General features: G+C 43.7%; 1 protein-coding gene across 4 annotated transcripts in view; it reads right to left on the reverse strand.

The window, feature by feature from the left end:
* Nucleotides 1–1,427, reverse strand: part of LOC144603947 (trinucleotide repeat-containing gene 6A protein-like) — a 94,623-nt gene extending 93,196 nt beyond the window's left edge. For all 4 annotated transcript variants that reach the window (XM_078417801.1, XM_078417799.1, XM_078417800.1 and 1 more), the window contains exons 1-2: nucleotides 1,300–1,427; nucleotides 971–1,018 (exon numbers count right to left, since the gene is read on the reverse strand). In XM_078417801.1, the coding sequence (XP_078273927.1) occupies nucleotides 971–1,018; nucleotides 1,300–1,304 (53 nt within the window). In that variant the 5' untranslated portion in view covers nucleotides 1,305–1,427. The remainder of the gene's footprint in view (nucleotides 1–970; nucleotides 1,019–1,299) is intronic.
* Between the last annotated feature and the right edge of the window lie 22,087 nt (nucleotides 1,428–23,514).

A 23,514-nucleotide genomic window follows, 5' to 3' on the forward strand; every position in this document is an offset into this window, starting at 1 on the left:
TTTGCCTTTGGCCATGCAGCCAATCTTCTATCCATGCTAGTATCTTCCCTGTAATACCATGGGCTCTTGTCTTAATTAGCAGCCTCGTTTTTTGCAAATCCAAGTAAACAACATCCACAGACTGTCTTTTGTCAATCCTGCTATTTACTTCCCCAAAGATCTGTCAGACAAGAAATCCCCTTCACAAAGCCACACTGACCAGCCTATTTTAGCACGTGCTTCTAAGTACTCAAAAATCTCATCCTTAATCATGGACTCTAAAATCTTTCCAACCACTGAAGTTAGACTATCCTGGCCTATAGTCTACCCTCTTTTGCCTCGCTCCCTTCTTGAACAGTGGAGTCACATTTGCAATTTTCCAGTCCTCTGGGACCCCCCTGACGCTAGTGATTCTTGACAGATCACTACTAATGCCTCCACAATCTCCAAGTAGTATGCATGCTACCTTCAAGGAAGTGAGAAAGGCTAAAACAATTAAGACCACTGTAGAAATTTTTATCACAATCTATTTTCAGATATTTTTACAATGATTCATTTTTAATCGTTAATCACAAGCAACTAAAAGGCTGATCAAACTCAGAAAACTACTGAATGATTTTAAAATCAAAGATAACCTTTATATTTACACCTTCTCATTTGTATTCTGGTTAATCGATTCCTGCATCAAAGTGTTTTTTTTGTCAATAACCATTTGTAAAGAAACAGAATGGTACACCTCCATCGCATCCCAGAACTAAACGATCAACCTGACGTTGCATTTTAGATACAGGCAGAACACATTTCCATTACCATCGAATAGAATTATTTAAAAGATCTTTGTTTCTTTCCATATTAAACATTTCTTCGAAGCTAGATTCAACAGATCAGTGTGAGCCAAGAGCATCGTTTATACTCTGCAGACGGATGGTGAAGGTCACATTTTTCCTCCCAAAATTCAAGCCCCCCAAAAGGAATGAAAAACAAATGGTACCTGTTTTGTTTCTCTTGAGTTTCTTTGGTAGCGTTAGCCTCCAATCCTCTGCAAATAAACATACTAGGATCAGAAAGGCATTGTGCATTATTTTTTCCCGTGCAGGACCGCAGCGAAAAAGTCTTTGAGAGGAGAACGCTGCAGTGCGGATTTTGCACACAGGCCCAATGTTGGCGTCTGCAGCAGAGGAGCAACAGCAGTCGCCGCCGCCGCTGCCGAGGGGCCCGCTCACCCCGCCGGGCCCCCAGCTCGCCGCGGCGCAGCATCAAATGGGACTATAAACTCCCCGTCCCCGGGTGGGGAGGGGAGGGACGGCAAACTCCGCTCACCTCATTAATGTAAAGTGCAACAGTGAGAAATTCGAAAGCTAAACATGCGAGTAAGGCTTTAACAGTGAGTATGCGAGTGGCCGCGGCGCCAAGCGCAACGTTCCTCCTCCACAGCCGCCATCTTCTTCTAACTGACAGGAACTGGCTGCGGAGCGCGCGGCTGGGCACTTCCGGCCCGCCGGAATGGCTGATCACATGGTCCCGCCGGCGGGCGCTGCAAGAGGAGGTGAGGCCGTGCCCCGGGCCCAAAGATAATGGCCGCGCCTCTCCCTAAACACCGGGCTCACAGCGGAGGCGCTGCCCCAGGGCAGGCCTCTCCCCAAGCACCGGGCTCCCAGCGGAGGCGCTGCCCCAGGCCTTTCCCCAAACACCGGGCTCCCAGCGGAGGCGCTGCCCCAGGGCAGGCCCAAAGATAATGCCCAGGCCTCTCCCCAAGCACCGGGTTCACAGCGAAGGCGCTGCCCCACACCTCCCCCCAAACGCCCGGCTCCCAGCGGTGGCTGTCCCGAGCCTATCCCCAAATAGTGGAGATCTTTAGGTGTGGAAGAGAGCATTGCACACAACTGCTTCACTCTCTCCTCTGACCGCCTGCGGTTTCTTTGGCTGGGATGAGTCCTCTCATGTTTATATTGAGTACCAATATTGCAGCCGAAGATAGACTCAAAATGCTGGAGTAACTAGCGGGACAGGCAGCATCTCTGGAGAAAAGGAAAGGGTGACGTTTCCCCATTCCTTTTCTCCAGAGATGCTGCCTGCCCCGCTGCGTTACTCCAGTATTTTGAGTCTATCTTCAGCATCTGCAGTTCCTTTCCACACCAATGTTACAACCCTTTTTTTAGGAAGAGGTGCTCTAATTCTGTCTGCACATTCTCCAATGCAGAAAGGGGCGGGGCAGACTGATTGAAGGAACTAATGAGGGACGGCCCTGGGCGCTCAGTTCCAATTCATTCACAGGTGCAGGCAGCAGGTTATTGTGGGTTCCTTCACCCCGACCAGACTATCTCTCGCCCAAGTTCACCTATTACCGGCCATGCTTTGTCCTGAACCTCCTCTCTTCCAGCTTTCATTCCCGCACCCCTGCAATTGTTCTGAACAAGCGTCCCGAACCGAAATATACACGAAACAAATTAGAAACATAGAAAATAGGTGCAGGACGGGGCCATTTGGCCCTTCGAGCCAGCACCGCCATTCATTGTGATCATGGCTGATCATCTACAATCAGTAACCTGTTCCTGCCTTCTCCCCATATCCTTTGACTCCACTAGCCCCCAGTGCTCTATCTAACTCTTTTAAATTCATTCCGTGAATTGGCCTCCACTACCTTCTGTGGCAGAGAATTCCACAAATTCACAACTCTCTGGGTGAAAAACTTTCTTCTCACCTCAGTTTTAAATGGTCTCCCCTTTATTCTTAGACTATGTCCCCTGGTTCTGGACTCCCCCAACATTGGGAACATTTTTCCTGCATCTAGCTTGTCTAGTCCTTTTATAATTTTATACGTCTCTATAAGATCCCCTCTCATCCTTTTAAACTTCAGTGAATACAAGCCCAGTCTTTCCAATCTTTCCTCATATGATAGCCCCTCCATCACAGGGATTAACCTCGTGAACCTACACTGCACTGCCTCAATAGCAAGGACGCCCTTCCTCAAATTAGGAGACCAAAACTGTACACAATTGTCCAGGGATGTTGCCTGACCCTCTGAATTACTCAAGCATTTTGTATCTTCCTTTGGTAAATCAGCATCTGTAGTTCCTTGATACTACTTCTCCCTCTTCCAAGGTTATATAAGAAAATAACTGCAGATGCTGGTACAAATCAAAGGTATTTATTCACAAAATGCTGGAGTAACAGCAGGTCAGGTAGCATCTCAGGAGAGAAGGAAGGGGTGACGTTTCGGGTCGAGACCCTTCTTCAGGCTGAGGAACCTCTTCCAAGGTTACATTTGTGCCTGGATCTTCCTGGAGAGAGGGCACAGAAGCAGAGAACAATATTATAATTTTACCATTTTACAATGTTTAAGAAAACATTAAGCTGTGACAATTGGCAGTGTTGGGAGAGAATGAGGTGGAAACATGGTCAGACCAGGCAGAAACCAATAGAATGTTTTCATTCATAACACGAAGCTTTGCTGACATGACAGATACGTTGTGGGAAATAGAGGCAAACAGACTGAAGAAGCAAAACACAAATTGAGAGCTTGTAGAAGGAATGGCGTGTGGTTGTTGGGGAGGACTTGAGAAAGCAAAGGCACTTGGGTGCCTTGAAAAAGGAAATGTTCTGGCAGGGGCTGTGAGAATCAAAAGCAGATGATAGGGGTTGGAAGGCAAGGAAACAAAGGTACAGGAAGGAGGGTAGAGAAGTGGTTGACAATGCAAGGGACTTAGGGATGTTGTGCACTCTCAGAACCACATGTCGTAGGCAAAGTGGGGTCAATGGAGCAAGTATAGGAACCAATATCTAGGGTACAGTTTAGTTTTAGTTTATTGTCAGGTTTACCGAGGTACAGTGAAACGCTTTGGAAGAGAGGCAAGTGCAACAGGGTTAGTGTCAATGGGGTAAATTGTACGGTGGGAGAGTTGGGGCCAGGGAACATGGAGAAGAAACGGCATCAATTGGGGGGAATGGTGGTCTTTGTATATCCTTCTCTAAAGAGCTCCATGTATAATTGCATCTATTTATGGCACTAGATAACAACATTTTACAGTTGTTTTGATTTACTTTACTGTCTTCAACACTTTCATTTTGTATAGCAATTTAGTTTGTTCAGCTTTCATTTTGCAGACCCACACATTTTCACAGTTTATCTTTTTTCTTGTACATGTTTTGTTAGTTATGCACACTATACCACAAATGTTGTGATTTTTTTTTTAAACCCCGATATATGTGTTAAAAATGCAAGAACAAATGATACAAGGACAGATGGGAAAATAATTAGTGTGGGCTGCATAATCTACCAATAGGTATCGACCAGTTACACAAGTGTGAATAAAAGATAGCAGATGGAAAACAATGAGAAGAAATATGAGGTTATCTACTTTAGCATGAAGAATAGATAACCACTACTGACTGTTAAGTGGTGTGAGACGGTTAAATGTTCGTTTACGAAATGATGTGGGTACAAAAAACACACAATTGAGCATGTAAGTAATAACCAAAGAAATAGGACTAGAGGCAATCAATGCAGAGTAGGTCAGCCCCTTGTGTTCCTGCTTCACCATTCAACATTGAGGCAGCGCTGTGGCGCAGCTGGCAGAGCTGCTGCCTCAGCATAAGAGACTCGGTTTAGATCCTGACCTCGGGTGCTAACTGTGGAGTTTACATGTTCTCTTTGTGACCGAGTGAGTTTCTTGCGGGTACCCCGGTTTCCTCGCACATCACAAAGACATGGTTAATTGGCCGTTGTTAATATTGCCCCAAGCATGTGGGAGTGGATGTTAAAATGGGATAACAGAACTAGTGTGAACAGGTAATGATCAGATGGACTTGGTAGGTCAAATGGCCTATTTCCATGCCAAATCTGTTAATCAATCAATATGAACACGTATGATGTATTCATTGGTTTCAACTCCACTTTTCTGCTTGATTCTTAGAATGTTTGATTTCCCCTATAAACGAACAATCAATCTATCATAGGCTTGAATTCACTTATTGTCTCAGTATCCTCAGGTCAATGGTACAAACTATTCCAAAGATTCAACCTCTGTCTAAAAGAATGTATAGTCTTTCCACTGACTGGATAGCACGCAACTAAAGCTTTTCACTGTACCGCGGTACACGTGACAGTAGATTAAACAAAACGGTGTAACAGATCATGATGTAGAATTAGAATCAATTTGGGCTGAGCTAGGGAACATTAATCAATGTAAATTAAAGGCTACCAATTGGTAGTTGTAACATCGAGCATTGTATAAAGCATGAAATTAGAGTTGCATGTAACAGGATTAATGCAGTAATTATGGGAGATTTGAACCTACATATAGACAAGCCGACATTCAGTGGGTTTTGTGTTCCTCCAGGTGTGGTTGATTTCTCTGAAGATGGGGAAGTGCTTTTAAACTTGCTCAACGGCCACGGTGTCTCATTTAATTGTGTGTCGAAATGCAGGATCTCTTGATCATTCTCATCACAGTCCTGGCACATACATATTGAGTATGTGTAGGAAGGAACTGCAGATGCTGGTTTAAACTGAAGATAGACACAAAAAGCTGGAGTAACTCAGCGGGACAGGCAGCATCTCTGGAGAGACGAAATATTGAGAATGGATGAATGATTGAAGCAGGCTTTCTGTGTGTTGAATTGTGTCCAGCCTATCTCAGACCCTAGAGGGAAAGATAGTTAAAATGGGAGAATGCTACAGAAAGGCAAAAATCCTCTAACAATTCAAAAAAAAAACGCTGCATGATTATGAAGATATTGCAGAAAATGACACAGTTTGTGGATGTACGGTACTATGCAAACTAGACATGAAGTGAATAACTGTATCAATCATTCCTGATAAATGCAGAATAACTTTATCAAGAATGTTGTACTTAGATTAGGATTTCAATCAACTTTAAACGTAAAAATCTATTAAACAATTTATTTATTCAAAATTTTTAAAAGAAACAGATTTTGTGGGAGATAGAATTAACAAACATACAAAAAATGGCTGCAGAATGAAAAGGAATATAAACATTGCCCTAAAGGACAGGATCAGATGGGAAGGGATTTGATTACTTGGGATTCTTTCCAAAGGAAGAGAATTGGGGGGAAAAAATGTGTTCATACATTAAATGCTGGAGTAACTTAGCGGAACAGGCAGCATCTCTCAAGAGAAGGAATGGGTTACGTTTCAGGTCGAGACTCGAAACATCACCTATTCCCTCCCTCCAGAGATGCTGCAGCATTCTGTGTCTATTTTCGGTATAAACCAGCATCTGCACTTCCTTCCTACACAGTTGTTCATAATTTCTTTCCAATAATAGTGAATGAGAAGGTTTCTTTCTATTTGGATTGTATCAATGGAATTAAAAGGGAAGAGGATCAGCCCACTGAGATTCAATGCAATGACCGAAGAGTGAAAAGGAAGGGTGGTTGTCCATTTGGATCCTATGCAAGGTGATTGAATGGGAAAGGATTTTATCCATTGGGATTGTGTTTAAAGTCAGTGAATGAAACAAAAATGTTTTGGTTCATTGAAATTTTATCCATAGAGAATGGATGGGTTGGTTTTTTGCCAAGAGAAAATGTTTTTTTGCCCAAAGAAAATCATTTGAAGATATCAATTTTTAGGAGGCATTTAGAAAGGAAGGAATAGAGGGATAAAGACTGCGTGCAGGCAGATGGGATTACTTAGACTGGCATCATGGTCTGTGCATATACGAGGGGACAAAGGGCCTGGTCCTGTGCTGTATGTTCTATAAGAACCTACAATGAGCCTACAAGAACCTACAAGGCTGCAGGGTGACTTGGACAGGTTGTGTGAGTGGGCGGATACATGGCAGATGCAGTTTAATGTAGATAAGTGTGAGGTTATTCACTTTGGAAGTAAGAATAGAAAGGCAGATTATTATCTGAATGGTGTCAAGTTAGGAAGAGGGGATGTTCAACGAGATCTGGGTGTCCTAGTGCATCAGTCACTGAAAGGAAGCATGCAGGTACAGCAGGCAGTGAAGAAAGTCAATGGAATGTTGGCCTTCATAACAAGAGGAGTTGAGTATAGGAGCAAAGAGGTCCTTCTACAGTTGTACCGGGCCCCGGTGAGACCGCACCTGGAGTACTGTGCAGTTTTGGTCTCCAAATTTGAGGAAGGATATTCTTGCTATTGAGGGCGTGCAGCGTAGGTTCACTAGGTTAATTCCCGGAATGGCGGGACTATCGTATGTTGAAAGGCTGGAGCAATTAGGCTTGTATACACTGGAATTTAGAAGGATGAGGGGGGATCTTATTGAAACATATAAGATAATTAGGGGATTGGACACATTAGAGGCAGGAAACATGTTCCCAATGTTGGGGGAGTCCAGAAGAAGGGGCCACAGTTTAAGAATAAGGGGTAGGCCATTTAGAACGGAGATGAGGAAGAACCTTTTCAGTCAGAGAGTGGTGAAGGTGTGGAATTCTCTGCCTCAGAAGGCAGTGGAGGCCAGTTCGTTGGATGCTTTCAAGAGAGAGCTGGATAGAGCTCTTAAGGATAGCGGAGTGAGGGGGTATGGGGAGAAGGCAGGAACGGGGTACTGATTGAGAGTGATCAGCCATGATCGCATTGAATGGCGGTGCTGGCTCGAAGGGCTGAATGGCCTACTCCTGCACCTATTGTCTATAATGAGGGCGGCACGGTGGTGCAGCTGGTAGAGTGTCTGCCTTGCAGTGTCAGCGGTATGGATTCGATCTTCGCCTCAGTTGCTATCAGTGTGGAGTTTGCACATTCCATCTGTGACCATGATGTTTTCTTCCACTTGCTCCAGTTTCCTCCCAAAATCCCAAAGATGTGCGGGTTTCTGAGTTAATTTGCCTCTATAAATCACCCCCAGTGTGTTTGTCGGGAGTGAATGAGAAAGTGGGATAACATGGAACTCGTGTAAACAGGTGATCGACGGTTGCTGATGGTTGGTCTGTCTCCATGCTGTATCTTTCAAAATTACAAATTAATTGATTAAATTGTTAATCTGATTTTGATGCACGGGTTAAAAGCATTTCTGAAAGGACTGCAAAAATACCTTGCTCTTCTTTAATGCCTTTAGATTGAGTCGGACGAGTACAGATTTGAAGCCTTGTTTAAGTAACTACTGTACAAGCATGGATTCATAGGATGAGTAATGGCAGAGCATTCAGCAGGGACCTATCTTGGCTTAAACCTGTGCTCAAGTATTCTAAGAGATTCACTCGGATTGGAATCATTCTCCTCCTTCTTGTTGAGCAGTTGCTCGGGTTTGAACAAAAAAGGAACTGCTAGAGGAACTCAGCAGGTCAAGCAAAATCTGTGGAGGGGAGTGGAAAGACATGTTTCAGTCGGGACCCTTCTGACTGATTTCCCTCCATAGATGCCGGCTGGCCTGCTGAGTTCCTCCAGCAGTTTGTTTTTTTGCCTCTAATTACAGTACCTGCTATCTCTTCTGTTCCTTGGGATTGAGACTGGCTTCCTTCCCGGTAGTTCTGAGGGATGGGGATATCTATGCATGGATTATTTTAATGTGCATGGCCAATGTACTCCCAGCAACAATGGGAATGAGTATGCTATAACTACCTTCCATTTTACATTGATTATTTGTAAGATTGGTGTAAGATAGTTGCAATGGCAACTTCCAGACTTTTCCAGTAAACTCTTTTCTAATTGCCATTACTACACAGGGAGTCGGAGTGATCGTACGTAAACCCCCAACAGAACAGATCTTCCCGTCGATTTTTCTGTTTCATTTAGTTGTTTATTGAAGTAGTTGTACAAACAAGGAGATGAACATACCAGGCTGTACTTAATTTTGCATACAAGTCATAGCTGGCTGCTCTGACCTGGTCTGGTCCCAGGTCTTTTCCAGATCTGTTCCCCCGTCTGCTCACAGGTCTGGTCGCAGGTCTGGTAAGAACTGTATACTCTCCCTCCCTGTATCTGGCCACTCCCAGTCCGTATGCCCATATATATACACCACCCTGTACGTCTAACGATCACCCCCAAGTGTCCAAAATAATACGGCAAGATATATCTAGACAAAATTATATAATATGCCAACAGTAGCTAGCCTAACATAAATGGCTCCTACACACCGGCCCCTAATTGTTCCACGTATATAACTAAACATTTACCAATAAATATTAATACGAGCTATAAAAACTTTACACATAATCAAAAAAAAGTATGTGCTATGTGTTGGCACTCAATCTACTTCAGTGATTCTTCAATCTTTAGGGCCACTAGTCTTTGCTGTACTCAGGCCTCAGCTTCTTGGAGCAGACATATCTGCATTGTGATACATCAGTAGTATCCCTTACAAAAGAGATCCTGCTTGCTACAAATGTTTGAAAGCATTTGGTTTCGTTGTTAATGTACTTAAGCACTGTTGTGCTATTGGTCCAAAAGATGGATTTGTCCAGTTGAAGCTGTAATTCTTTTCGCAGCATTGTGTCAATTGACAGCTAGGACTGCAGCTGTAAGCTCCATTCTGGGAATCGTCACTTGTTTTAATGGTGCCACTCTGGATTTTCCCATTATGAATGCAACATGCACTTCTTTGCTATCATTTTCCAGTCTTAGATATGAAACAGTACCGTAGCCACTTTTGCTGGCGTCTGAAAAGTGGTGCAGCTGTGCATATCTGATTTGACCAAAGCTTGTGGGCTTCATGCACCGGTCCACTTTAAACTCTGCCATCTTGTTGAGATCTGCTGACCATCCTGTCCTTCGCTGAGAGAAGGATTGGGGTATATTTTCATCCCATCCAAGCTTTTCCTTGCAGAGCTCCTGCATAATCAGCTTGGCTGGCAGAATAAATGGTGCTAGAAATCCTAAAGGATCGTATATCGAGCCGATCACGGATAAGATGCCATGTCTACTGTATGGTCGCTCCTGTACACCAATTCTGAACTTGAACACATCTGTTTCAACGCACCAGCGCAATCCCAGTGCTCTTTCCATTGGCAGATTGTCTTTGTCCATGTCCAACTCCTTGATCTCTTTGGTTCTGTTTTCCTGTGGAATGGATGCCAATACAGCACAGCTGTTGCTGATGAATCTTGACAGCATGAATCCTCCCACTTGGCAGATGGCAGTCAGGTCTCTTACCATTTGAACTGCTTCTTGTTCCGAAAGCATGGATTTTAAACAATCATCTACATAGAAGTTGTTCTTTACTGTGTTTGTCACCTCTGCTGGAAAGTGAGCTTTGTTATCTTCAGCAGTTTTCCTTAATGCAAAGTTTGCACATCTTGTTGACGACATGGCTCCAAAAAGATGTACCTTCATCCGGTATTCAACAAGATCTTGCTGCATATCACCATTGGGCCACCACAGAAATCGCAGATAGTCAACATGCTTTTCTGATACCTTGACCTTATCAAACATTGCTTTGATGTCAGCCATCAAAGCAACCGGTTCTTGACTGAATCTGATGAGAACTCCAATGAATGAGTTGGTTCAGTCTGGACCCTGCAGCAGTTGGCAGTTAAGTGATGTTCCTTTGAAGACTGCACCACAGTCAAAGACCACCCTAAAGTTCCTTTCTTTGAGTGATACACCCCGTGGTGAGGGATGTACCAGAGTTCCCCATCACTTCGATTCATCTGGTCCACTGGTATCCTTTCAGCATAACCATTGTCAATCATTTCTGTGAGGAAAGATGTAGATTCATCGTGAAACTTCTCATTCTTGCCAAACTTGCGTTTCAAGCTCAGGTTGCGGTGCTCAGCATGCTGTTATTTGGCATGCTGGCGTTTTCTTGCTTGAAAGGTAAGTCTAGACAATGGTGTCCATCCGTCATCCTTGCTGAACGATTCATAATATCCAAGAACTTTACATCTTCTCTGGACATTTCCTCTATTTCCTTATTGGTTCTTTCACTGAAGTCGTGATTGTATTGTTTGACCAGTAGCTCCTCAAGGTTTGCAATGGATATTCGATTGATAGCAGCAGCAGGGCAGCCATTTACATCCCTGCTGTCGTTGTCTCTTTTCAGGGGACCATAGATGACCCACCCCAGTAGGGTTTTTACAGTATAAGAAAATAACTGCAGATGCTGGTACAAATCAAAGGTATTTATTCATAAAATGCTGGAGTAACTCAGCAGGTCAGGCAGCATCTCGGGAGAGAAGAAATGGGTGACGTTTCGGGTCGAGACCCTTCTTCAGACTGATGTCAGGGGGGCGGGACAAAGGAAGGATATAGGTGGAGTCAGGAAGATAGAGGGAGATCTGGGAAGGAGGAGGGGAAGAGAGGGACATGCTCTCTCGTTGCTCCCCCTCTGTGATTTCTCCTGCCCTCCTACTCTATAACCTCCAACTTTAGATAGTTCCTCTGTCCCTCTCTTCCCCTCCTCCTTCCCAGATCTCCCTCTATCTTCCTGTCTCCACCTATATCCTTCCTTTGTCCCGCCCCCCTGACATCAGTCTGAAGAAGGGTCTCGACCCGAAACGTCACCTGTTCCTTCTCTCCCGAGATGCTGCCTGACCTGCTGAGTTACCCCAGCATTTTGTGAATAAATACCTAGGGTTTTTACAGTGTATGGTCCATCCCCTTGGCTGTTGACCAGCTCCCAAGGTTCCAATACCTTTAAAGCATTTGTTCCGATGAGTAGGTCAATGTCAGAGTCTATTTCAGGAATCTTGATTTCCTTCAAGCAAGGCCATTGTGTCAGATCTTCTTGTCTGGGAATGTTCAGCTGAGAAACAGGCATGGTCTTATGTGTGAACACATTAGATAGTTGAATAAAATCGTCTTTGTCCAGACTAGATATTTCCAAAACTGAGATATGACAACTGATCACAGGCTTCACTTGGTTCATGGTACTCAAGAAAATTTTGGTCCTTCTTGTAATGTTCAGCCTTCTCATCAAGCTTTCTGTGCAAAAGGTAGATGAACTTCCACGATCCAAAAATGCCTATGTTTGCAACACTGTGCTCCCCTTGTGGCTCTTTACTTGTACTGGTACAATGGAGGTTTCACCGCCGGCCCCAATATGCCCACACATTTGAGATGAGAGAACAGCATCACTCTGCAATTGACCTACTCGTCAGTACAAATGCTTCAAAGGTATTGGAACCTTGGGAGCTGGTCAACAGCCAAGGGGATGGACCATATGCTGTGAAAACCTTACTGAACATAAATGGCTCCTACAATAGTCATATATTCTGCAGGTTTGAACAAGTGAAACCGTCGCTTTTTGAGGTGAAGAAGTTGATCCATGGGAGCTTGGAAAGTAAAAAGGGTGCAATGGAATCCACGGATAGGACCCTGAATGGTGGCTTATTCTGCTTCTGGGTTTGTTGTTAGCTGAAGAATGCAGGTCTGCATCCCACCCGATCTGATATTCGAGGCAGCTCGTATCTGCCTGAACGTAGATGTTTCCACCACTTCCATAATCATAAGTTCATGAGACATAGGAGCAGAATCAGACCATTGGCCAACCAAATCTGCTCCACCATAGAATCATGGCTGATCTATTTTCCCTCTCAACCACATTCTCCTGCCTTCTCCCCATAAATCTTTCACGCCCTCACTAATCAAGTACTATCAATCTCCACTTTTAAAATACCAAATTACTTGGCCTCCACAGCCGTCTGGCAATTAATTCCACAGATTCACTGCCCTCTGGTTAAAGAAATTCCTCCTCATCTCCTTTCTAAAGATATGTCCTTTTATTATGAGGCTGTGCCCTCTGGTTCTTGACTGTCCCATTGTTGGAAACATCCTCTCCACATCCACTCTATCGAGGCCTATGGACTGTTGACCAAAGCCATGTCCCCATACTGTATATGGTATTGCTAACTGTATTACCCCATGACTCTGCCCTTCTGTACTGCTCTTGAAGGCCCTTGCACTGTATTATCTGTGCCCTCTGATTACCCCCATGGAAGGTTATGAGTCACTTCCTCAGATATCTGACCCAGGCTCCAATGCCTGCAACCTCTGCTGTTTCTCCACAACAATATCTATTGTTGATATGTCTGCTCCTAGAAGACGGTGAGCTCTGAACTATTTGGATATTTCCACGGCTAACATGCTCCAGCGAGCTGGGTTCAATCCTGACCTCTGGGTTTGCACATTTTTCCTGCGACAGATTTGTCCTTCATGCCACATGACCCACAGGTTGGTAGGTTGATTGGCCAAAATTAGAGCACATGGTATTGGGGGTAGGGTATTGACATGGATAGAAAATTGGTTGGCAGACAGGAAACAAAGTGTAGAGATTAACGGGTCCCTTTCAGAATGGCAGTCAATGACTAGTGGGGTACCACAAGGCTCGGTGCTGGGACTGCAGCTATTTACAATATACATTAATGATTTAGATGAAGGGATTAAAAGTAACATTAGCAAATTTGCAGGTGGCACAAAGCTGGGTGGCAGTGTGAACTGTGAGTAGGATGCTATGAGGATGCAGGGTGACTTGGACAGGTTGGGTGAGTGGGCAGATGCATGGCAGATACAGTTTAATGTGGATAAATGTGAGGTTATCCACTTTGGTGGCAAGAACAGGAAGGCAGATTATTATCTGAATGGTGTCAAGTTAGGAAATGGGAACGTACAACGAGATCTGAGTGTCCTTGTGCATCAGTCACTGAAAATAAGCATGCGGGCACAGCAGGCAGTGAAGAAAACTAATGCCATGCTGGCCTTCATAACAAGAGGAGTCGAGGAGAGGAGCAAAGAGGTCCTTCTGCAGTTGTACAGGGCCCCGGTGAGACCACACCTGAAGTATTGTGTGCAGTTTTGGTCTCCAAACCTTTGGGGAGTCCAGAACCAGGGGCCACAGTTTAAGAATAAGGGGTAGGCCATTTAGAACGGAGATGAGGAAAAACTTTATCACCCAGAGAGTTGTGGATCTGTGGAATTCTCTGCCTCAGAAGGCAGTGGAGGCCGATTCTCTGGATGCTTTCAAGAGAGAGTTAGATAGAGCTCTTAAAGATAGCAGAGTCAAGGGATATAGGGAGAAGGCAGGAACGGGGTACTGATTGTGGATGAAAGATCAGCCATGATCAAAGTGAACGGCGGTGCTGGCTCGAAGGGCCGAATGGCCTACTCCTGCATCTATTGTTTATAGTCAAGAGTCAAGAATGTTTTATTACCATATCTCCCAGACAGAACAATGAAATTCTCACTTAAAGCAGCACAACAGAATATGTAATATATGTAATCATATTACTCTGTAAACAATAATAAACGAGAAAAAAAGTTCAGTATATATACACACACACATTAAAAACAACCCCCTGAAAGAATTATGGAAAGCCAACACCGTGATTATCCCATATTAGTTATTTTTTCTCCCTCACTCTCTTGTGATGCCTCGTTAGCCTGGATAATTCTGTTAAACAGGTTGAAGGACACCGCTGGACGGTAAATAAACTCTCGGTCCCACACACCAGAGTGCCCGCACAGGGATAACGGGGACAGTGGCTGTGTTTCAGTCTCAGTGTAATGGATTCTCTGTGTAAACATTCTTGGTGTTTGGGGGGTGGGGGGAGGAGAGAAGAATGTTGATACGTGTTTCAGGAAATTCCTCCCTCTTCTCGCAGTGTCACATTCGATCCGCATTTGTGTATGGCAGCCAGACATTTTGCCATCCGGAGTTTGAACAGGTCTCGCTGTCGGAAATCTTTCCTGAAGTGACACTCAACAACACAACTCCTTTAATCAGAAGCATATATAGATTATCAGACTGAAGACCTGTTTCATACATTGCAATACTACTCATACTCAAAAAGTGTAGGGAGGAACTGCAGATGCTGGTTCAAACTTCATGCTCAAAAAGTAATGGACAACTCTAGATGTTGAGAGGTGGTGAGGGTGGATGTGGCAAGGATGTTTCCCTTGTGAGAGAAGCTAGAATCTTGTTTTAAAAAGAGGTTGTCCATTTAAGAGATCAAGGTAGATTTTTTTCTCTGTCTGAGTTCTTAGACTCCCCCCAAGAGAGGTGGAGGCAGTGTCTGAATATTTTAAAAGTATTTAAAGATTCTTAATAAGCAAGGGAGTAAAAGTTCAGCATGAGTAGAGTTGAAGTTACAATGAAACCAACCATGACCTAATGACCTTACTGAAAGCTGGAATAGACTTGAATGTAGCTTTTGTTCATAAGACCATTGGAAACCACTGTTTACCTTTTTCAGTCAGGGTTTAAATAAAGCAACCTGATTAAGAATGAGAGAAAATAAGCTGGTTCCAGTTACTGGAGTGGTCTGTTAAAAGGCTGACATCTTGCACGGAGCTGGTGATGCAGGTAGATGTGACATTGCTTTGTTACACGGTCATACATGATTAAACAGCTGCTGTCTCTCACATCCCCTGCTAGTAAGCAGCCATTTGTTCTGCCCTCACAGATTTACTGCTGTGCATCCAGGCTGCAGTTCCATTTGGAGAAAGGCAAGCTCTTGCAGCCTGGGGGATGGCACCAAAATTCAACCCCAACCTGAAAATGACACGATTACTGAATAGTTTTGCCACTGCTTTAAAGTACAAAGTATCTAGCTGACACAAAAGGTCCTTGGATTTGAAACAAAATAGAGAAATGCACCAGAACGGTGGGCCATCTGGGAGCACAGGTGCGAGGTTCCCTTAAAGGGGCGAGTAAGGTGGACAGTATGGTGAAGAAACCATCTAGCAGGCTTGCCTTCATTGGTATGGGTATTGAGTACAAAAGTTGGGACATCATGACACAACTGTACCAGTTGTTGGTGAGACCTAGTCACCTATCTACAGTAAGGAGGTCATTAAGTAGGAAAGGATGCAGAAAAGACTCACCAGGATGTTACCTGGGCTTGTGGGATTGTTGTAGGGTGAGGTTGGATAAGCTGAAACTTATTTTGAAGTGTGTAGGAGGGTGAGGGGTGATCTTATTGAGCTGCACAAGATCATGAGGGACATGGATAAAGTGAACACTCACAGCTTTTTTTTACAAGGGTAGAGGATTCTAAGACTCAATGCCATGGTCTTGAAAAAGGTGAAAGAAATCTATATGACAGACCACACGTTTCACTCAGAGGGCAGTCTGTATCTGGAATGAACTGCCAGAAGAAGCTGTAGAAGTGGATATAATTATGACTTAAAAAAGACATTTGGACATACATGTGGATAGGAAGAGTTTCGAGGGTAATGGTGAAATGCAGGCAAATGGCAATAGCCCAAGGCGTCAACTTGGTCGGCATGGGAAAGGTGCGCTGATGGCCTGTTTCCGTGCTGTACAGCCCTGCAACTTTAGCATTGAGCCTCGTTTTGTCAGGGCTGCTGCAAGACTATCGGTGATTGAACAAGAGAAGGGTTGGTACAGGCACCGACCAAAGTGGGGGAGTTAAGACTATCACAAGGACAGAGTGCAGCTGGAACCTTCAGTTTCCTTGATGATATTGTGGTGATTATTTAATCACAGACAGGAATGGCAGCTCAACATTCCTGGATATGGATTTTTCAGACAAAATATTAAGGGAGATAAGGACTGAGTGTAGTATCATTGGCTGCAGAGACAATTTTCAATTCTGAGAGATTATATGTGAGACAGATCAACAAATGAGTCAATTTGCAATGAAAAGGGGGGAATTTCACTGCCAGGGTGCACTATAGACCCGACTGCAATTAGAGTAAATCGTAGAGAAGGTTCATAGGCAGGTTTCAGAGAAGTGAAAACCTATTTCTACTCCCTAGCGTTTGAGGCCCTCTGAGGGGGCGCTGTTAATTGTTTATGTATGTGGTGTTATGTTTGTGTGCCATTGTATGTTCGTTCTTAGTACCTGAACTGATGTACAGCACTTTGGTCAACGTGGGTTGTTTTTAAATGTGCTATACAAATAAAATTGACTTGACTTGGCTTGAAAAGGCTGTGAAAGTGGGGTGGGGTAGGCAGTGATTGGGATTTCAATTACTCTGGGACAGGATCAGCATAAAGGGAATAAAAGTACATTCAAGGGAATTTTTGTAATCAGTAGAAAAAATCCAACAAAAGAGAGGCTGATAATTTATTTATTTTTCAGTGATTGAATGTGTGAAAATGGGAAAGATGTATTGTGATGGCACATATCACAACATAATTCTGGAAAAGGACAAATACAGATTTGCTGTAAAAGCTTTAAAATGGGCGAAGGTCAATTTTATCATGCTGAGATATGTTTACCAAAAATAAACTGGGAACTTTTATTTGAAGGCAATCCAGTGGGAGGCATTCAAGAAAGGAGATAGTGAGGACAGAGATCAAAAATGTCCCTCATAGAAGAAAACGAGGAACTCTAAAGTTTAGGCTTGTATGGATATGCAGGTTAGGATAAAATAAAAAGCTCAGCATGTCAAGTACTGAATGCTCACTACTGCAGAAAGCCTAAGACGGTTGGGGCTAAAATCTGAAAGAAAATATAGCTGGCAAAGAAGGTGCATTGGACATATTGTTGGTTAAACCGAGAAAAAAAATCCTATAATGTTTTATAATACTTGAAGGAAAAGCGATAACTGAGGAAAGAATTGTTCCTTTTTGAGAGCAAACTGGTGGTTTATTTTTAAATTAATTGTAAATGAATACTTTGCGCTTGATTTCATGGGAGAGGCAGAAACAGCCCACATTCAGTTTTCCAGGGTCTCTCAAAGTTGTTAAATTAAAAGGGGGATTGCCAAGTATTCCATTCCATTCCATTGCAGGATGTGACTATCGTTTTCCAGTACTCTTTGGTACAAGATGTGGTGTTGTATGACTAGAAAAGTACAACTAGTGGTACCTTTGCTTAAATGGGAATTAGATTGAATAATTATAAGCCAGCCAGTTCAACATCAGTGGTCAGAAAATTATTGGAGAAAATTTCTGAAGGAGCATGAAGATCATTTTAGTTAAGGATAGAAGCGTGGAATAGTTATGGCAAGGTGTCTGACTAAAGATTGAACTCAAGGGAGGTGTAGTGGCACAGCAGTTAGTGATGATATTTCACAATTTCAGGGACCTAGGTTTCAACCATACCCTGGGGGCTATCTGTGCAGAATTTGCACATTTGGGTGCTCTGCTTACCTCCCATATCCCAAGGATATGTTGATGGGTTAATTTGCTATTGCAAATTACTCCTTAATATTGGTTAATGGCAACAAAAAAAATCAAAGGGAACTTGGTAGACAGAGGTAGGGGGAAATGAGGGGTGAGAGTGAAAGGGATTAATGAGATTGCTCCTAGGGTGGGATGAATGGCCCACACTTATATCTACATTTACACAGGACTCTAGGTCGAGTGCTAGGAGTTGGTTGTATCCTAAACTGCTCTTTGGCATGATGGGAGGAATGCCGTAATTTTCTATGATTGTCCTTGATTCACCCTTACGTTCCCGCAGTCAAATTTTATTCTGGTACATGGATGACTGTATTGATGCTGCTTCCTGCTCTCTGTTCAATAACTGCAGACCATTTGACTTGAGACACAAAATGCTGGAGTAACTCAGCGAGACAGGCAGCATCTCTGGAGAGAAGGAGTGGGCGACGTTTCGGGTCAAGACCCTTCTTCAGACCATTTGATTTTCCTGTTTGTATCAAAATCGACGTGTTTTGTTGCATGTTTGTCAAGGCGGAGCAGTAGAGTTGCTGCCTTTCATAATAATAATAATAATAATAATATTCATTTATTGTCATTGCAACGAGTACAACGAAATTAAAAAATAGCCAATCCTGACGGTGCGTACAAACATATATGCAATAAATGCAAAAACAAATAAATACATAAATACAATTAAATACAATTATATTAAGTACAAAGATTTTTTAGTGTTGCCTAGTGCAAAGGTAGTGTTCAGTTCTCGTATGGCCCTGGGGTAAAAACTGTTCTTAAGTCTGTTTGTTCGGGATTTTATCGACCTGCTCTTTCCGGTTCGATCCTGACTATGGGTGCTGTCTGTATGGAGTTTGTATGTTCTCCCTGTGACTGCATGGGTTTTCTTCGGGTGCTCCAGTTTCCTCCCACATTCCAAAGATGTGCAGATTTGTAGATTAATTGGCTTTTGTAAATCGTAAATTGTCCCTAGTGTCAAGGATAGTGTTAGTGTATGGAGCGGTTGGTGGTCGGCACAGACTCGGTGGGTTGAAGGGCCTATTTCCACACTGTATCTCTAAAGTCTAAAGTTATCCATCTATAAGATTAACTTAGCTTTTCTCTCTCCACAGACTCTGCCTGACCTGTTGAGCATTTCCAGCATTGCCTTTTGGTTTCAAGTATCAGCAACAGCTCCGACCTATAATGTACAGGTTCACATGTCTCTTTGTTTTCTAACTGCCCTCATTAAACTATTTACTGACGGCTTTGAATGTATTGGAATCACCGGGGCAACGGGCCTCACCTATCAAAGACGTGGGTAACACTGCGGCACTGCCACGAGTGCTTCTGTCACACAGCTTCGGCAACCTGGGTTCAATCTTAATCTTGTGTGGGAAGGACTGCAGTCTCCGGTCCTTCATCCACTGGACATTGAGAAACGTATAAGATTATTAAGGGGTTGGACACGTTAGAGGAAGGAAACATGTTCCCAATGTTGGGGGAGTCCAGAACCAGGGGCCACAGTTTTAAGAATAAGAGGTAGACCATTTAGAACTGAGATGAGGAAAAACTTTTTCAGTCAGAGAGTTGTGAATCTGTGGAATTCTCTGCCTCAGAAGGCAGTGGAGGCCAATTCTCTGAATGCATTCAAGAGAGAGCTAGATAGAGCTCTTAAGGATAGCAGAGTCAGGGGGTATGGGGAGAAGGCAGGAACGGGGTACTGATTAAGAATGATCAGCCATGATCACATTGAATGGCGGTGCTGGCTCGAAGGGCTGAATGGCCTCCTCCTGCACCTATTGTCTATTGTCTATTGAGCTGTGTCCAGTGTTGAAGCCCCTCAAGGAGAGGTTAGTTTAGTTTAGAGATATAGAGTAAAATCCGGCCCTTCGGCCCACCATCAGCTCCGACCAGTGATCGCCGCACACTTGCACTATCCTACATACACTAGGAACAATTTCTAATTATACCAAGCCAATTAACCTACAAACCTTTACGTCTTTGGAGTGTGGGAGGAAACCGGACACCCTGGCGAAAACCCACGCAGGTCACGGGGAGAACGTACGAACTCAGTACAGACAACACTCGTCGTCAGGATCGAACCCGGATCCATGGCGCTATAAGACAGAAACGTTACCACTGCGCCACCGTGCCACACAGTTGTTTCACCTGAGACGGCCATATGAGTGGCAGTGGTGCTATGTACACAAAAATTGTGCTGACTACTAATGTATAAAATCAATATTAGAGTCTGTACAACATATATTGCACAGTGATTGTGGTGACAGAACCCAAGACTATGTAAAAAGATTACTGTATGAAAGTTCTTACTAATGTCCTCGGTTTGCAGTGATGGACATAAAGGTACAAGACGGGAGTGGAAAGGAGAATGGCACCTGACAGCAGTTGTAAATAAATCAATATCTTAAGACTGTCACCTCAGACCCAACACAGCTCTGCTCTTTCCCTGCCAGAGCATTGCCTTCCACCATGTCAACTCTAGCTCCATTTTACAGCCTACACTATATCATTGTGTTCCTGTGGCACCCTACCCCATGTCCATCCTTACTGTGCAAGCTACGTTATATCACCTGATGTAGTGCCCCCAACTTTCACCTCCACTAAGATTCGATACCAACTAAGGGTGCTGTCTGTACGGAGTCTGTACGTTCTCCGTGACTGCATGGGTTTTGCTCCGAGATCTTCGGTTTCCTCCCACACTCCAAAGACGTATAGGTTTGGAGGTTAATTGGCTTGCTATAAATGTAAAATTGTCCCCAGTGTGTGTTGGGGTGGTGTTAAGGAAAATAACTGCAGATGCTGGTTCAAATTGAAGGTAGACACAAAATGCTGGAGTAACTCAGCGGCTCAGGCAGCATCTCAGGGGAGAAGGAATGGGTGACGTTTCGGGTCGAGACCCTTCTTCAGACTGATCGGGAGAGGTTAGTCAGGGGAGTGGAAAATTTGAGGCGGTTGATGTCACGCCAGCAGTTAGAAATGAAAAGGTCTAGTGAAGGTAGATGGCCAGCCGGGGGAGTCCAAGAGGAGGGATTCCGCTGGAGATGGGAGAAGCGGTCATCACTGGGTGGTGTGGACTCCTTTCCATGGTTAATATGCGGGGATCGCGGGTCAGTGCGGACTCGGTGGGTCGAAGGGCCTGTTTCCGCGCAATATCTCTAAACTAAACTAAACGAAATCTTGCACATACATCTGCTGCTTTCAGTAAAAGTGACTGTGGAACTGTTAAATCATTAAAACCCATTTGATTCACTAACATTAGCTAAGGAAGGAAATCTGCCACCCTTTCCTGAGCTGATACTATGGTTTATTCTTGTTAGTCACCAAGTGGCCCAGCAAAACACTCACTTGCTTCAAACTGGGGTGACCTGTTGGAAATATATAAAATTAGTGGAGGCACAATAGATGGTCAGAATGCCTTTCCCATGGTACAGCTATCAAAAGCAAGAGGGCAGAGGTTTGGGGTGAGAGGGAGGGGTTTTATAGAGGATTAGACGGGATAGTTTTATTTTACACAGAGTGGTTGATGTGTGGAACCCTCTGCCAGATTAGGTGATGGTGGAATTAGACATAATTAGTATGTTTATGAGACATTTTTGGCAGGAACTTAAATAGACAAGACATAGAAGGATGTGAACCACATGCATCAAATGGAATCCGTGTCAATGGGCAATACAGTTGTTATGGACATGGTGGCCTGAAGGGCCTATTGCTGTGCTGTACACCTCCACAACTCCACAAACCACAATAAGTATATAAACTATTTTAAGAAGGAGGCTTAGCAATACTATTTTCACATCAGATAAATATAAGTAATAACTGCTAGAATACACACATCTTGAAAGAATTAAAATAATGAATGCATATACATATCTGCGGACATACAGTTATCCACAGTTTTGCCACTTGCCTTGGGCAGCCTGCAATAGCCACAGAATAAATGGAATACTTACATAACAAGCAGCTATTTTAAATGACATGTGGCTAGAATGACAGGCTCTGAACCCTGGGGGTAACTTTTCCCCCCTCACTTTAACCAACCGCTGGTTGAGTGACGTGGTAATCCTGGGTTCCAATGTGATGGGCACTTAGGAGTTTTTACATTGAATTATTGGGCATCTAACATTACTGCATAGGAAAGCACCAGGAGAGGGAGTGGGCTGTCACATTAAATACAAACTTGGCTTCAGATGCAGGCTAGAATTTTAGAACCTGAATATACATGTAATGCGACCCTGCTTGTAAGATTCAAGCCTGCGGTTGAAGGTTTTCAGTTATCTCAAATGTGCTTCTTAATATGCTGGCAATTTTATTCGACTGAGTGAAAGGTCTTCGAGGAACTCTATGGGGAATTACAGGAATGTGGATTGAATTACATTTCTACCTACAGGGAATGCAAAGGAAATAAGTGGCTGTCTGAATGTGTGCATAAATATATGTCTAGGTCAGAGTAGGCCTGTATGTGCCTGCACCTAAATGTCTGTGTACCTCTGTTTGCCTGTATGTGCTTGCACCTAAGTGTCTGTGTATCTCTGCGTCTATTCGTGTTTGTATGATAGCATTTTTATCTGCAGAGATACTGTAATGTGTAGGAAGGAACCGAAGATGTTGGTTTAAACCAAAGATAGACACAAAAGCTGGAATAACTCAACGAGTCAGGCAGCATCTTTGGAGAAAAGGAATAGGTGACGAATCGGGTCAAGACCCTTCTTCAGACTAGAGACCCATCTTCAGACTGAGAGTCAGGGGAAAAGGAAACAAGAGATATAGATGATGATATGATAGAAATGCAAAAAGCAACGATATTATAATATTTATATGCATGTGCAGTCTTTTTTTTAAGTCCATAAGTCAAAGCTGTTTGTTTATATCTGTCTGCAGGCATACTACCAACCAGATACAAAGTGCTGGAGTAACGCAGCGGGTCAGACAGAATTTCTGGAGAAAAAGATGTTTTGGGTTGGGACCTTTCCTCAGAGATGAAGGGTCCCGACCCGAAATGTCACCCATCCTTTGTCTCCAGAGATGCTGCCTGACCCGCTGAGTTGCTCCAGCATTTTGTGTCTACCACCAATATTGTCATCACACAATCCTCCAAATTCACTGGAATCATGAGTTAACCCACTCATTCCTGGGATCATTCTTGTAAACCTCCTCTATGCCCTCTCCAGAGCCAGCACATCCTTCCTCAAATATGGTGTCCAAAATTGCTCACAATGCTCCAAATGCGGCCTGACCAGCGCCTTATAGAGCCTAAGATAGACACAAAATGCTGGAGTAACATAGCGGGACAGGCAGCATCTCTGGAGGGAAGGAATGAGTGACGTTTCAGGTCGAGACCCTTCTTCAGACTGACCCTTGTAGAGCATGTGCCTGTAAAGCTGCAGCAGATAAGAGTTTTGTTATACTGGTCCTGGTGTACGACAATTAAACACTCTTGACTCATGTTAGACTCGGTTGACCACATTGGGCAGGTCACATTGTGTACATGCCTGACACCAGAGTCCCAGAAGCAGACACACTGTATATT

This window comes from Rhinoraja longicauda, chromosome 21, assembly GCF_053455715.1.
Source record: "Rhinoraja longicauda isolate Sanriku21f chromosome 21, sRhiLon1.1, whole genome shotgun sequence".
NCBI classification, from domain to species: domain Eukaryota; kingdom Metazoa; phylum Chordata; class Chondrichthyes; order Rajiformes; family Arhynchobatidae; genus Rhinoraja; species Rhinoraja longicauda.